General features: G+C 31.8%; 2 protein-coding genes across 4 annotated transcripts; both read left to right on the plus strand.

Annotated features, from left to right (window-relative positions):
- Positions 1–1,151: 1,151 nt before the first annotated feature.
- Positions 1,152–6,161, plus strand: LOC125056558 (nucleolar protein 10). Its single transcript, XM_047659712.1, has 10 exons — positions 1,152–1,356; positions 1,479–1,739; positions 1,853–1,993; positions 2,067–2,275; positions 2,575–2,803; positions 3,046–3,172; positions 3,641–3,809; positions 4,246–4,480; positions 5,237–5,362; positions 5,738–6,161. Exons 1-10 carry the CDS (start codon positions 1,291–1,293, stop codon positions 6,143–6,145), a joined length of 1,971 nt encoding a protein of 656 aa, XP_047515668.1. The 5' UTR covers positions 1,152–1,290; the 3' UTR covers positions 6,146–6,161.
- A 611-nt stretch (positions 6,162–6,772) lies between these two features.
- Positions 6,773–12,591, plus strand: LOC125056560. 3 transcript variants are annotated; one of them, XM_047659714.1, is made up of 9 exons: positions 6,773–7,036; positions 7,145–7,287; positions 7,645–7,719; positions 8,236–8,399; positions 8,941–9,142; positions 9,620–9,795; positions 11,057–11,237; positions 11,865–12,080; positions 12,298–12,591. In XM_047659714.1, the coding sequence occupies exons 1-9, from the start codon at positions 7,006–7,008 to the stop codon at positions 12,538–12,540; spliced, it is 1,431 nt and encodes a 476-aa protein (XP_047515670.1). In that variant the 5' UTR covers positions 6,773–7,005; the 3' UTR covers positions 12,541–12,591. The 3 variants fall into 3 exon arrangements, with proteins under 3 accessions (XP_047515670.1, XP_047515672.1, XP_047515671.1); XM_047659716.1 differs by having other exon boundaries at positions 6,783–7,036; positions 7,190–7,287; XM_047659715.1 differs by lacking the exon at positions 6,773–7,036 and having other exon boundaries at positions 7,047–7,287.
- The last annotated feature ends 457 nt before the right edge of the window (positions 12,592–13,048 follow it).

Consider the following 13,048-nt stretch of genomic DNA (forward strand, 5'->3'; position numbering starts at 1 on the left):
ATGTACATGGTTACCAATATGATTAAGTAAGAATTTTTTTATTTTTAAATTATTAAAAACAACATTAAATCATAACTGATATACTACTACTTTCTAATAGTAGTTGCTTGATCTATAAGATTTCGTTCCAAGTTCTTCATGTTGTGTACAAATTATTTTCTCTTTTTAATATAGTTATATTTGCTTGGACTAAATGGCCTCTTTCTTTTATTAAACTTCTCCATTGTTTTAGCTAAAACTTCATCAGATACATCTTTTTGCATATCGCCATCCTTTTCTTTAGGTTTCTCTTGTTCCATTAGTCGCTCAATCTCTGGATTCATACCCTTAAAAGATAGTCTACCTTCCAACAAATCTGTACAATAGATGAAACTAGATTCCGCAATGTAATTTCCAGATGCTTGCTTCATGTTATTCGTTATAACGCCTGAATATAAGTTATCATGGTCCTTGGAATTTTCTATTCTTTCTTTAGATTTTTTCATAAACTTCATGTCTAGTACCGATTTCGGTAAAGTTAGTTTTTTCATAGCCATGGTTATGTTATTGTGTATATACAATATTCCCTTCTTATGAATAATATACCCTTGTTTATGCCACAATTCATAAATTAAGAACCATAAGTATCTAAACTTCTAACTTAGACTAGAATTACCACATATTTATTTTATGCATTATTTCGATTAAAATGTGTTTTGAACTTTTGAATAGGTTATGTCTTATGAAATTTCAAATTATGCTATTGAATATTGCAGATAGAGGAATTGATGGCATAGAAATATTAGATGTCAACTTTCCATTTGTCTGACATGTGAATAAGTGCAGCTGTGGTTAATTATTATTTTCATAAAACTATTTACTTTTTTATTTATTCCAAATATGTATAATATACATCTAGATATACGTATATATTATGTGTTAAGGTTGAAAAATTCTAGTCCACTCTTAAAACGTAGACGGATTATGGTTATATACTCTATCTATGTCTTAAAGTGAGTTTTTCACAATAATTGAAAATATTTTGACACGACTTTAATAATAAATGATAACTGGCAACTGACAAGTGGCAAAGGTGAAGACTGAAGACTGATCACTGAAGTGCGACAGACAACATGCGAGTCTGAAATAAAAAGTAAAAAATAAAAACATGTGGTGTTGTTACTTGTTTTTAAGTTAAAATATATAACTTGAATCAAAATTTCAGGAACAATAATTAATATTTTTGATTATTTAAAACATAATATGTGACTGTTTTAAAATAGTAAATATAAAGGCACAAACATTAACAAAATGCAGGTTTCCGATATTGACAATGTGAAGATTTACAATCTTAGTGCGGGAAAATCTTTACCTGATGTAAGTTTTAATGACAACTTAATGATCCTTTTTCAATGATATTTATGAAAAATGCTTATTATTTGAACAATTTGTATTCCGAAAATTAAAAGGACATTTTCTTAACCTATAACTCATTCCAGTGGTTAACAGAGAGAAAGAAACGTGCACTGTTAAAGAAGAATGTTGATCTACGAAGAAGAATCGAACTAATACAGGAGTTTGATATGCCAGGTGTGAGTACAAGTATACGGGCATCTAAAGATGGTCAGTATATTATGGCTACAGGCATTTACAAACCCAGAGTCAAATGTTATGATGTAAATAATTTATCCTTAAAATTTGAGAGATGCTTAGATTCTGAAGTTGTTACTTTTGAAATTCTTAGTGAAGATTATACAAAGGTATGTAGTAAGTGCATATAATAAGTTTTAACTATATGTATTATTTCTATTGTAATTTTTTATTCTTATTATGTTACTTATAACATATACATATATGTTTGTTTTACTTTTAGATTGTTTTTCTACAATGTGACCGTTATGTCGAGTTTCATGTAGGTCATGGAAGACACTATAGGTTAAGGGTGCCACATTTTGGAAGAGATATGACATATCATAAACCCTCATGTGATCTTGTTGTTGTTGGAGCCTCAAGTGTAAGTACATGTCAAAGATTAACTTCTAAAATTTTATTAGAATTAATATTTATAGATTTATTTAAATTTCTAGCAAGTGTACAGGTTGAATTTGGAACTTGGTCAATTTTTGGCACCATATGTGACAAAGGCAATGGAAATTAACTGCTGTAGTGTAAATGAGGAGCATGGTCTCTTAGTCTTTGGAACTGAAGGTGGCCATGTGGAAGCATGGGATCCCCGCACAAAATCTCGCCAAGGCATACTTGACTGTGCTTTACACTGTTCTGATGCTGCCTATAGGTATAATATAAATAATTATTATATTTCTTTTAGTCTAAGTTACAAACCACATTTTACAAAATTTCATAAGTGTAATCAATTCATGTGGTATTTAATGATTATTGTTAAATGTTAATACATATGTTCACTGATTATTATCCCATTGGATATGATTCTTCAAACACACTATATATTGTTACTATGCTTTGTTTTTGGTACACAGACCAAATATAAATCATCATACATACATTTGAGCGTGTGAGCAAGCACATACAACCTAGTTCAGGTAGATTAAAAATACTTAATAAATTTTATTTCAGAAATTCAACCATACCCTCCATAACAGCCTTAAAATTTAATGGTGCTCTACAAATGGGTGTTGGTACTTCATCAGGACATGTACTTTTATATGATATAAGATCTAGTAAACCTCTTCTTGTTAAGGACCACATGAATGAAATGCCTATTAAGCAAGTAGAATTTCATAAGCAGATGAATTATGTGTATTCTATGGACGCTAATGTTGTTAAGATATGGGATAAAAATACAGTAAGTAGTATTTTTAAATATCAACTTCCTGGCAATAGCATTAACATTTTAAGAGACTAAATTTGTTATGATCACCTTCTCAGTGTGGTACTCTTGCAAATAATCTAATTTATCATAGATTCTTTAATTGATCTATTAATAGAATCTCAAAGTATAACCTTAAACTAAAAACAATATTAACACAGTATGATAAATTCCCTGAAGACAATGCCCTTTATATGTTGTTTGGTTTTATGATTCAGGGCAAGCAGTATACAAATATTGAGTCATCTGTGGATTTCAATGATCTTTGTATTATACCAAACACAGGACTTTGTATGATGGCAATGGAGGATCAGAAAATGCAAATATACTATGTGCCATCACTAGGTTAGTTTAATGTATTTCACGTTAATCATGAGAGTTTTCTAAAAACTTTCTTATTTCTACATAGTTATATTCTTGGGCCCATATTCTAGAAAGTCACAAATTTTATCTAATTATACAAATTTTTGTATATGACATTTGGCAGGGCTCAATGATATCTATTTCAAAGCCTAAACCTAACAATATACCCGACTCCTTAAGAATTTAACACATTCAATTTTTATACTCACTTGAACAGGACATTTGCAAATTCATATTAAAAAGGATCATATGATCATATTTTTTTTATAATTATTAAAAAAAGAAAAGCCTAGTAAATTACGTTACTTATGACTTATATTTAGAAGAAAACACTTTTAATAAAATTAATGAAAAAAATACAAAATATTAATTAGGAAAATTATGTAAAAACTACATAAAAAGTAGATAATATGACATTCTATAATGTTTTTTTTTTACATTTTATTTCAGGTCCTGCCCCCAAATGGTGTGCGTTCTTAGATAATTTGACTGAGGAAATGGAGAGCTCGGCCTCCCAAACAGTTTATGATGATTACAAGTTTGTTACAAAACAGGAGCTCGAGTCTTTGGGTCTTGATCATCTTCTTGGCACAAATCTTTTAAGGGCTTACATGCATGGGTAAGTACTTTTATATTTACTGTACTAATAGTGGTTTCTAACCCTGTCAACAATTTTTATTTCCGCGCAATGAATGCACATCGGAGATTGGCATGTGGAAAACCACAAAAATTTATCCACTATAAGCGAAAACATCAATTAAATAAATCCTCAAATCCGAGTCTAAAACCCATAAACCACCATTTTGGATTTTGGATTTTAATCCCTCAATGAGGCAAACAAATTTCTGCAGTTATATTAACACCCACATGAAAATATTCCGTACATTTGGTAATTACTTAAATATTAAAACTATAGTGGTGTTTCGCTTCATTACTAATCAAACGCGCTTAATTCCCTATAAATGTGTTATTATTTTATAACTATTTTTTATTATTATTTAGTAATTACTGTTAAAGTTATAAAACATCTACTGAATATTTTTATTCAATTTTAGATATTTCGTCGACGTGCGATTGTATAAACGTGCGAAATCAATAGCAGATCCATTTGCCTTCGAAGAGTATAAGAAACGTAAAATCAGGGAGAAAATTGAACAAGAGAGGCCTTCGAGGCTCAAAGTTGATGATAATTTGCCGAAAGTCAACCGAGATCTCGCTTCGCGCTTACTCGATGATGACAGACCTAAGAAGAAGCAAACTGCCAATTTGCTTAAAGATGACAGATTTAAGGTTGGATTTTTTATTGTATTTGTTTTTTTTTAATCTATATTAGATGTTGTTGACATCGCGAGGCACAGCTAATTATATATAGAACATATGAATATTCTTAGCTTGTACGAAATTTTTTGCTCTTCTCTGTGGCAGGTCTTCGCCCTTAATTTTGTGTTAATATTGAAATACAGTTCTTTACTCTATTTTTCAAATAATAATAATTAATATTATACGTTAATAATCATTTAACTTATAATAAATGGAAATACATTAGCCAACTTATGTTATTTCTATTGCCTGTAAAGTTAGTAAAGTTTTTCTGACTAAAATTACCTCGATATTTCGTCTCGCAATATGAATTACTAAAAGTATATTTTAGTGCCCTCATAAAGTCGCCCGTAAAAATAATTACTCATGAATACCAAATATTACAGTGAGTTTATAAGTAAATAAAAAAGGCCTTTATATATAACTTTATGTAATTATATAATTTAATATAAGTACACGCCCTCCGACGGCGTGAAGGTCTCCTCCAAATTCTTCTAATTGTCTCATTTTCGCAACTATTTTCCAATCTCTTTTATTTTATCTTCCCACATTTCTTGTGAGCGTCTTCTCTTTTTACTTTCTTTTTTCAGTGAGTTTATACAATAAAAATCTCGTAAGATTAGCCTCTAAATAGTTAACAGACCTGTGGTTTGACTACGGTCGTGCAATTAGAAATAAAGTTCATTCGCAAATCCGATCTATAATTAAATGCATGTATTTTGGCAGGCTATGTTTGAAAACCCTGAGTTTGAAGTTGACAAAGACGCTGAGGAGTACCGTCTGTTGAACCCAGTTCTGTCCCGCCTTGGCAAGAGCAAGCCCAAGAATAAACCAGAAGCGGAACCTATGCAGGTAAGTTTATTTTATATTGTATGTGGAAGGAATGGGTGGGTTTTTTTTTTCATTTAATCTATGTCAAAAATTTCTAATGAATACAAAATGCAGCTAAATATTCCTTTAATTTAAGGTTTTGTTCGAGTGTTTATAAAATTTAAAACCCACAAATTATGGAGTATGGTATATTAAGAAGTTGTATAATAGTGTTACCATGCACAAAAATACTAACTATGTAGAAATTTGAAAAAGTGTTTTTAAAAAATAATATAAATTTAAAATTTCTTCTGCTTTCTTTGAATTAATACATAACGGAAAATACATAAAGAGCATTTTATTTGCCTGATCTAAAGAATCTGAAATCCATTTTAAAAATGTATTCCTCTTATTTAGATTGAAGGTGACGACGAGGAAGGTGACTCTGACCAAGAATTTTACGACACCAGTGGAGACAGTTCTGACGAGGACCGCACCTGGGTGAAAGAAGTAAAGAAGCAACATAAAATAATAAGACACAAAAAGCAGGATATAGAAGAAAGTGGAGAAGACAAAATGTATGAATTGAGTGCGCCACCCAAAAATGGTAACATAATGAACATAATGAAAGTCAGCAACAAAAGTTTAGGTGAAAGATTGGGTAAAGAGGGCGCCACCATTTTCTCTGGAATTGGAGGCAATAGAGAGATGAAGTTTGTCATGAGAGGAAAGAAGACAGATAATAATCAGAAGAATATGAAGAAGCATTATGAAGAAAGAAAACGGTTGGTCAGAAGAACAGGATTTCTTAAAAAGAAACGATAATAAAATATTTAATTTATATGTGTTGGTTATTTGTGTGCAAGGCCTCATGACGTTATTTTTAAATATTAATTTAAGTTAAGTAAGTAAAAGCAAGTGAATTATAACAATAGTTTACCTTGAAATTAAGGCTACAGAAACGACGCCTATAAAATGATTTTTATTCTAAAACCGTGATGTCCTGTCTTTTACAGAAATTCAACTAGTTTTTTTTTACAAACTATACACATAAATACAATTTATAAAGAAAATTTGTATTTTATTTTTAAAACGTTATGTTAGTATTGAGAAAAGAGTTTAAAACTGCATTGTGTCTTATCATCTTAAAGGGTATCATAGTTCAACATGAACTTGAAACCTTTGGTTTTAAAAATATTAATTAGGACACAAACAAATGATTTTATTACGTTATTATACAATACCTACGTATTCAATTAACAGTCGTAGTGGATTTTTTTGAAACAAAAAAGGGCTGTGACCTCATCTGATATTAGTTGATACCCGCCGCCCATGGACGCTTACGCCAAAAGACGTATTTTGCCTGTCTATTATATGTTTCTATTCCGGTGATAATAAGTAAGTTCATATGGAATTTAAAGAATCTTAAAATAACCAGAAGCAAAAGTTGTATAATTATAAACTGAAAGATCTATTAAAAGATCAAAAATGTTTTTTATTTCTGATAAACTTTAAAATTGAAAGCAGTATGTACAACAACAAAAAGTCGCACTAAAATGCAGTTTATTGACATTCGCTAAGCAAAACATTCCGTGAATATTGAGTCAAAAATACATATTATAAAATTATGACGGTATGAGGATGTAAGTGCCAGTTTTATTAATTCGAGGTGCATTGACAACACAATGCAACGAGACAATGGATCTTACAGTAGCTGTAAGTAGACTACGTTCGAGTATATTAAAAATAATACTTAGCGGAAATATATTGTATCATTAAGATGTTATTGTTTGAATAATGTGTTCAAAAGCAATTAATGTATAGATATGGGTAATAAAGTGGATAATGTGAGTTTAATCGCTCATGCAGCTAGCGATCTCCTGGACAGCCATGTACTGGGCAACGAGAAACTTGTGCCAGCGATGGAGAGGTCCGTGAGATCTAGCGTTGACGGGAACAGTGTCGAGGTACGTGGATTCTTACAGCTGTACTAAATAAAATGTGATACGTATAGTGGATCAGATACGTGTCAAATGCATAAATGTGCGTGAAGGGATATTATTTGTATTATTTTTTACGTATGTTTCAGTCTAAACTAGCCTTATTTGCAATCAATTTCACAAAAAAAAACAAATTAAATCACACTATATGGTTGCAGGTAATTGCACCCTACGCAAGGTATGATGGTATATATAATAATATCATTTAAAATTAAATATGTATATAACACCTGGCTGAGTGCATTTCATATAGTTCCTGATCCAGTAGTTTATTTTTTAATGCATAGTACCTACTTAGTCTTATTATAATATTTGTCATTACAGATAGGGGAAATAACAGAATCACCAGAAACAGATTATATGAGTACTTCAGCTATATTACACTATTGTAAATCAAAAGTGAGTAATATTTATTTAGTTATATGTGTAGATTTGAAGTATACACATAGTACTTATTTCTTCATTGTATGTCAATTGTAAACATAAGTATTTGAAATCCCGTTGCCCTATTCCCGTAAACAAGGTATGAGGCAAGATCCAAGTATCTTCCCTTTCATCGTTTATAAAGGTAGGCTTTGGTGTCTACCTACCTTAAAACTCGAGGATATCATGTGCGTTTGAATGAAAATTTATCTAGTCTTTTTTTACTTAGAATTGAATTTCTATTATGTTAGTTTACATATATGTACTTAAAATAGCTTGAACACACGTATATATACCTCTGCTGCTACCAATTATACTCTGATACTGAAAACTATATTCTGACAATTAGCATTAAATATTCTATTTCCTATATGTAATAAAGTCTTGAAAGTGTTGTAAATTTGGATAAATATTTTAAGATGGGTGAAAAGTTGTTTTAATTAGCTGTGTGTGTTTTAAAATAATGCACTGACATATTTTCTCACGTTTCAGATATTAGTACCATACCTTAAACTATTAACGGTTATGGGCCTGCGGCCGGTGGCTGATACGTCGAACTCCTCAAGATGCGCCATCTGCTTCTCACACTTCCATTCAGCACAAGTGGCAGTGTTTATGTGCTTAGGATATATATTGCAATATATGGCATGTTTTAGGTAAAATATGAGAACATTGTTAAGAAAAAAAGCCAGAAATAACAGCAATAATTTAGTAAAATACTCAGTTTGAAAGTTACATGAACTAATTTAACAATATCTACATTAAGTTTTGCTAAAATGGACGCTTCCTTTGTTTGTTCGCCTATTGACTATCGTTGGTGCAAGACAAATCGTCAAGTCTGAGGCCACTTATTTACAAAATGCCAGATTCATAAACAAACGCTTGGTTAACAAAATGATTTCTCCCATTTTTCATTAGCAACGTCAAACGAGATGAGAGAAAATAGATGCCTCGAGGCTTTTAGTAAGTTTAAGAAAACTTATGTTTAATAACGCGTGTATTACTTTACAATTTAACGAATCTGAGTTCTATGTTATTTCGGTGTTTCTTGAAAATCTTGCGTACTAGACTTTTATGTCTTACAAATAATTGTTTTATTGGAGAACACGTAAGTTGAGTTACGCTTACGAGTTACCACAGGTAGTAAGTTACCTAGCGAGTAGCCAGTTAATAACGTATTATATTTTTTGTTTACAGAAGAGACAGGGGATTTTGTTACAAACTAGTGCCGTTAGCATTATCTTCCTCGTTGGAATATGATGCGTACAGACAAGTATGTTACGGCAACATCACATTTACTTATATTGGGCCCAGTGTGTTGCACTTCTTAGGATTCCTGTATGCACTTTATCTCTTCAGGATATCTGATAATGAACAATTGCAAAATCTTATGGAGAGGGTGAGCTTTTATTCTCAATAAAGTAGAACGCATTTTAATTTATAGAGAATTGAAATTAGTTATTATTACAATACACATCGAATTTATCCTCCTAAAGTTTTTTGAAGACGAATAAAAACTTGACTTCCTGCACATCGTAATAATTATATTCAATCTTAAATACTGTTGCAGTGTTGAGTGTGATCCTATATAACACAGATAGAACAACGGACATATTGAATGAATATTTCGAGACTTTCGTTTTAAGGAAATAAAATAAACTGTGCTGTAACAATACAGTGCAGGCGTTTTTACCTCATTTGCCGAAACACACTCGGTTCTTATTGAATTGAATTTGGTTCTGTTTTGAATTCTGGTTACTTAGAATTGAAATGCATTAGATTCCCTCTTAACCAGTACGCTGATGATACGTAGATGCGTAATGATTTGTTTCTATGTAAGCGATTAACAGAAATTAAAATATAGTTTTATATATAGGTGTTCCTCTTATCGTCGTACGCCCCTCAAGGAACACCGACAACAAAACCAAAGAAATTGCTGCGAATGCTTTGGTTCTTTATTAGTTTAAGTGTCCTTTGGATGTGTGTCTCATTGTGCTCCGTAAACCTCATGATGGCAAAGGGAACTATTATGTTTAGATGGATGGAAAACAGGTTAGTTTTAACTATTTGTATATAAACACTCATCACAATTAGTAGAGGACACAAAAAGAAATAAAGCTGAAAGATTTTTTTTTATAGAATAAAAAGGAGCCGCCCAAAAAGCACCACCCATTTTTAGTCGGTGCGTTGTCGGCCTTTCATAGTAAACTCTGAAAACATTTGGTTTTAGTATTTAAATCATCAGTAATCATAAACTTTATGGATTTTACAAGTTTTAAGTCCATTAACAAGCAAGACCGGTGAAAACCGAGATCTCGCGTGCTCTTCATCTTGATAAGTTTTTTGTACCAGATTGTGTTTTAAACGCGAAATTGAAGTTTTCTTATGTTTTTTTTATGTATATATTCAAATGACAGTGCCGGATTAAGCCAGCGCGGGGCCTGTAGCAAATTCTGCCTATGGCCTATGGGTTGCATTAGATTTTTAAGTTAAGGGTATTTAATAAAACAAATCTGTTTCAAATAAACTTTTCTGGGTTTAATATGGGCAAATTTAGAGATAACACTATCAATATCGACTTCTTCAAGCAAATCATTCTCTATATTGAGTAAAGTGAGATGATTAAGACGTTTTTGGCAGATCGAGTTCCTTAATTCATTTTATAATACCATTTAATATTGAAATTAATTGAAATCAGTGATCATGAGAGACAAGTAAATGCAATGCGCAAGGCAATATCTAAGTTTGGGAAACACACTACTTGCTTTTAATAATCTCGAAAGAAAAAAAGGTCAGCTGTATTCACTTATAAAATGAATCTATATTTTATAATAAATCAACCAACCACAGTGGAAATTTAAATAGTTCGCCAGTTTCCTCGAAACACTTAAAATCGATTTGAAAGGCACGATGTCAGCTACGTAAACTCGCAAAATAAATGTATACCTTTATACTCGTAAAGTAAAAATCTGGCGGCTTGAAGGGTAGAAATATCAAGCTAGTCTAAATATATCGATTAAAATTTTAAAATTAACGTTATAAAATTAAATACGTATTTATTTTTACGATTAAATTTTACGAAGTCGAGTTTATTTTTATGTGGAAGCATAGACTAAGCACTTCGCGTTATAGGTATGCAAGATATATAACGCTCCTATCTAAATTAATACTTTTTTTATTATGGCCAGACAGGCGTTGGAGCGCGGGGCCCCTAAATTCGCGAGGCCCGTAACATTTGCTACTCTTGCTATATGGCTAATCCGGCACATACGGAATTTTATAAATGCGGTACCTGAATTTATTTATTTTTTAGTTCCGACGAGTTGTTGCTTTTTTTAAAAATACTTCTTATAGTATGTACATTGATCCATGATATGATTCAAGCAACGGTCATAACGAGCTACTGCCTGCAAGCTCAATTGTTGCAAGCGCACCTAATGTTCCTAAGGGAACGCTTACTTAATCGCACCATATCGCCGCTGAATTGGATGAGGGTAAACATTAATTATTATTTAGTTAAGTATAGTATCACCAAAAGAAATTTCGAACAAATTAGTAAATTACTTATAACATGTGGTCGAAGTCTTTATTTACAAGCTCTGTCCCAAAAACAATGCAATCAACAAAGAAAATCCCCAAAGCCAACGATTGAATAATCAAGGTATTCCAAGTATAAGCTTGATTACCGTTTTTCAATATTTTTATCTCTCTATTTGTGATCACATCAGCTCATATTATATATTTCCGCAAAGCTGTTAAAAAAATATCTAAATTATCAGTGAAACGAATATATACAGCACGTATAATTCCGTTAATTTGTGTATAAGATTATTAAATAAGAAAAACTATTGTAAAATTGACGACTCATTGGTCTAGTGGTTAGAACCCCTGACTACGAATCCATGGGTCCCGGGTTCGATCCCCGGCTGAGACGAACATCTATGTGATGAGCATTTGGTGTTGTCTTTAGGTCTTGGGTGTTTAAATATGTATTTATATGTCTATCTATCTATAATATGTATGTATATCCGTTGCCTAGTACCCATTACACAAGCTTCACCAGCTTAGCATGGGACTAGGACAATTGGTGTGAATTGTCTTTAAAAAAAAATACCTTACAGGAAATAGCTGAATTTCGCAAGCTTCTAAAATACCTAAACGATGATCTAGCACCGGCTGTTTGTTTATTTACGATTGTGAACTCTTCATGGGCGGTGTCTGGCATCATGTGGTTACTAGACCTGGACAAAGTGGATACGGGAACGGAGCCAATAGCAGGAATAAGCATTTTGAATCAGCTCCTATGGATTTCGGCAGTGGTCGTACCTTTTATACAGGTACAACATTAATATTTATTATTCTTATTAATGAAATTGGAGGCTTTCTCTAGATTTTTCACAGCTTTCCAAAAATAAATAATTTGAATAATAATCCTGTACAAAAATGTAATAGAGAATATCCGAGATAATTAAAATAAAAATTGCTAGGCTATGAAAGGTGAATCAATAAAGCAGAGTTTCTAAAAAGATAATATATTAATATTGTTTCTTTCAGGCAGCAAGACTATCAGCGGAATGTCACCGCACACAATCCGTCGGGCACGAGTTGTGTGTGCGACCTTTTTTACATCAGGATACATCGCAAGAAGACATCACCACAGTACTCGCTTTCGCCACATCCCTCAAACTTCGCGCGAAACTGTTCTGCTATCCTATTTCCTCCCGATATCTGTGTCTTATTTTGACATTAGCCACTATTATATTATTTGCACTTGGTATGTGTCATTATTTACAATGAAAGTTAAAATATAAGTTTAACTAATGTATTGAATAAAATAGCATGAATTTGTTTATATTTTTTATTTTATCTCTCAACTATTACAGACACAGTTATGTTAAATCTGACGTACACAAATTGAGCTGTGTGCTGTGCTGTGACGCGCGTAATGTTGTTTGTTAAATGACAACATCGCGCGCTGTTGTGCGACGTTGATATTGAGCGTCACGTGATGCGCTTCAAGTGTTGCTAAATGAATACATAGCTTTCGGCTCTCTCGGCCCATTATTAAACGTTAATCCACGTACAAGATAGTACCGAGTTTGTTACGATAATTATGTTTAGGGACAAAAACGTATAAAAAGATTGTTTGACCATTGATTGACGAATAGAATCGAAATGTGTACATCAGAATTAGCATTTAATTACACACAACTAATACCCAACATTAATAAATAGTATATACTTATCTATATTATTAAAGACACAGACTTATAATGGTTATCTGAACATCCCTCTTAAAATAAAA

This window comes from Pieris napi, chromosome 15 (assembly GCF_905475465.1).
Source record: "Pieris napi chromosome 15, ilPieNapi1.2, whole genome shotgun sequence".
Taxonomy (NCBI): Eukaryota; Metazoa; Arthropoda; class Insecta; order Lepidoptera; family Pieridae; genus Pieris; species Pieris napi.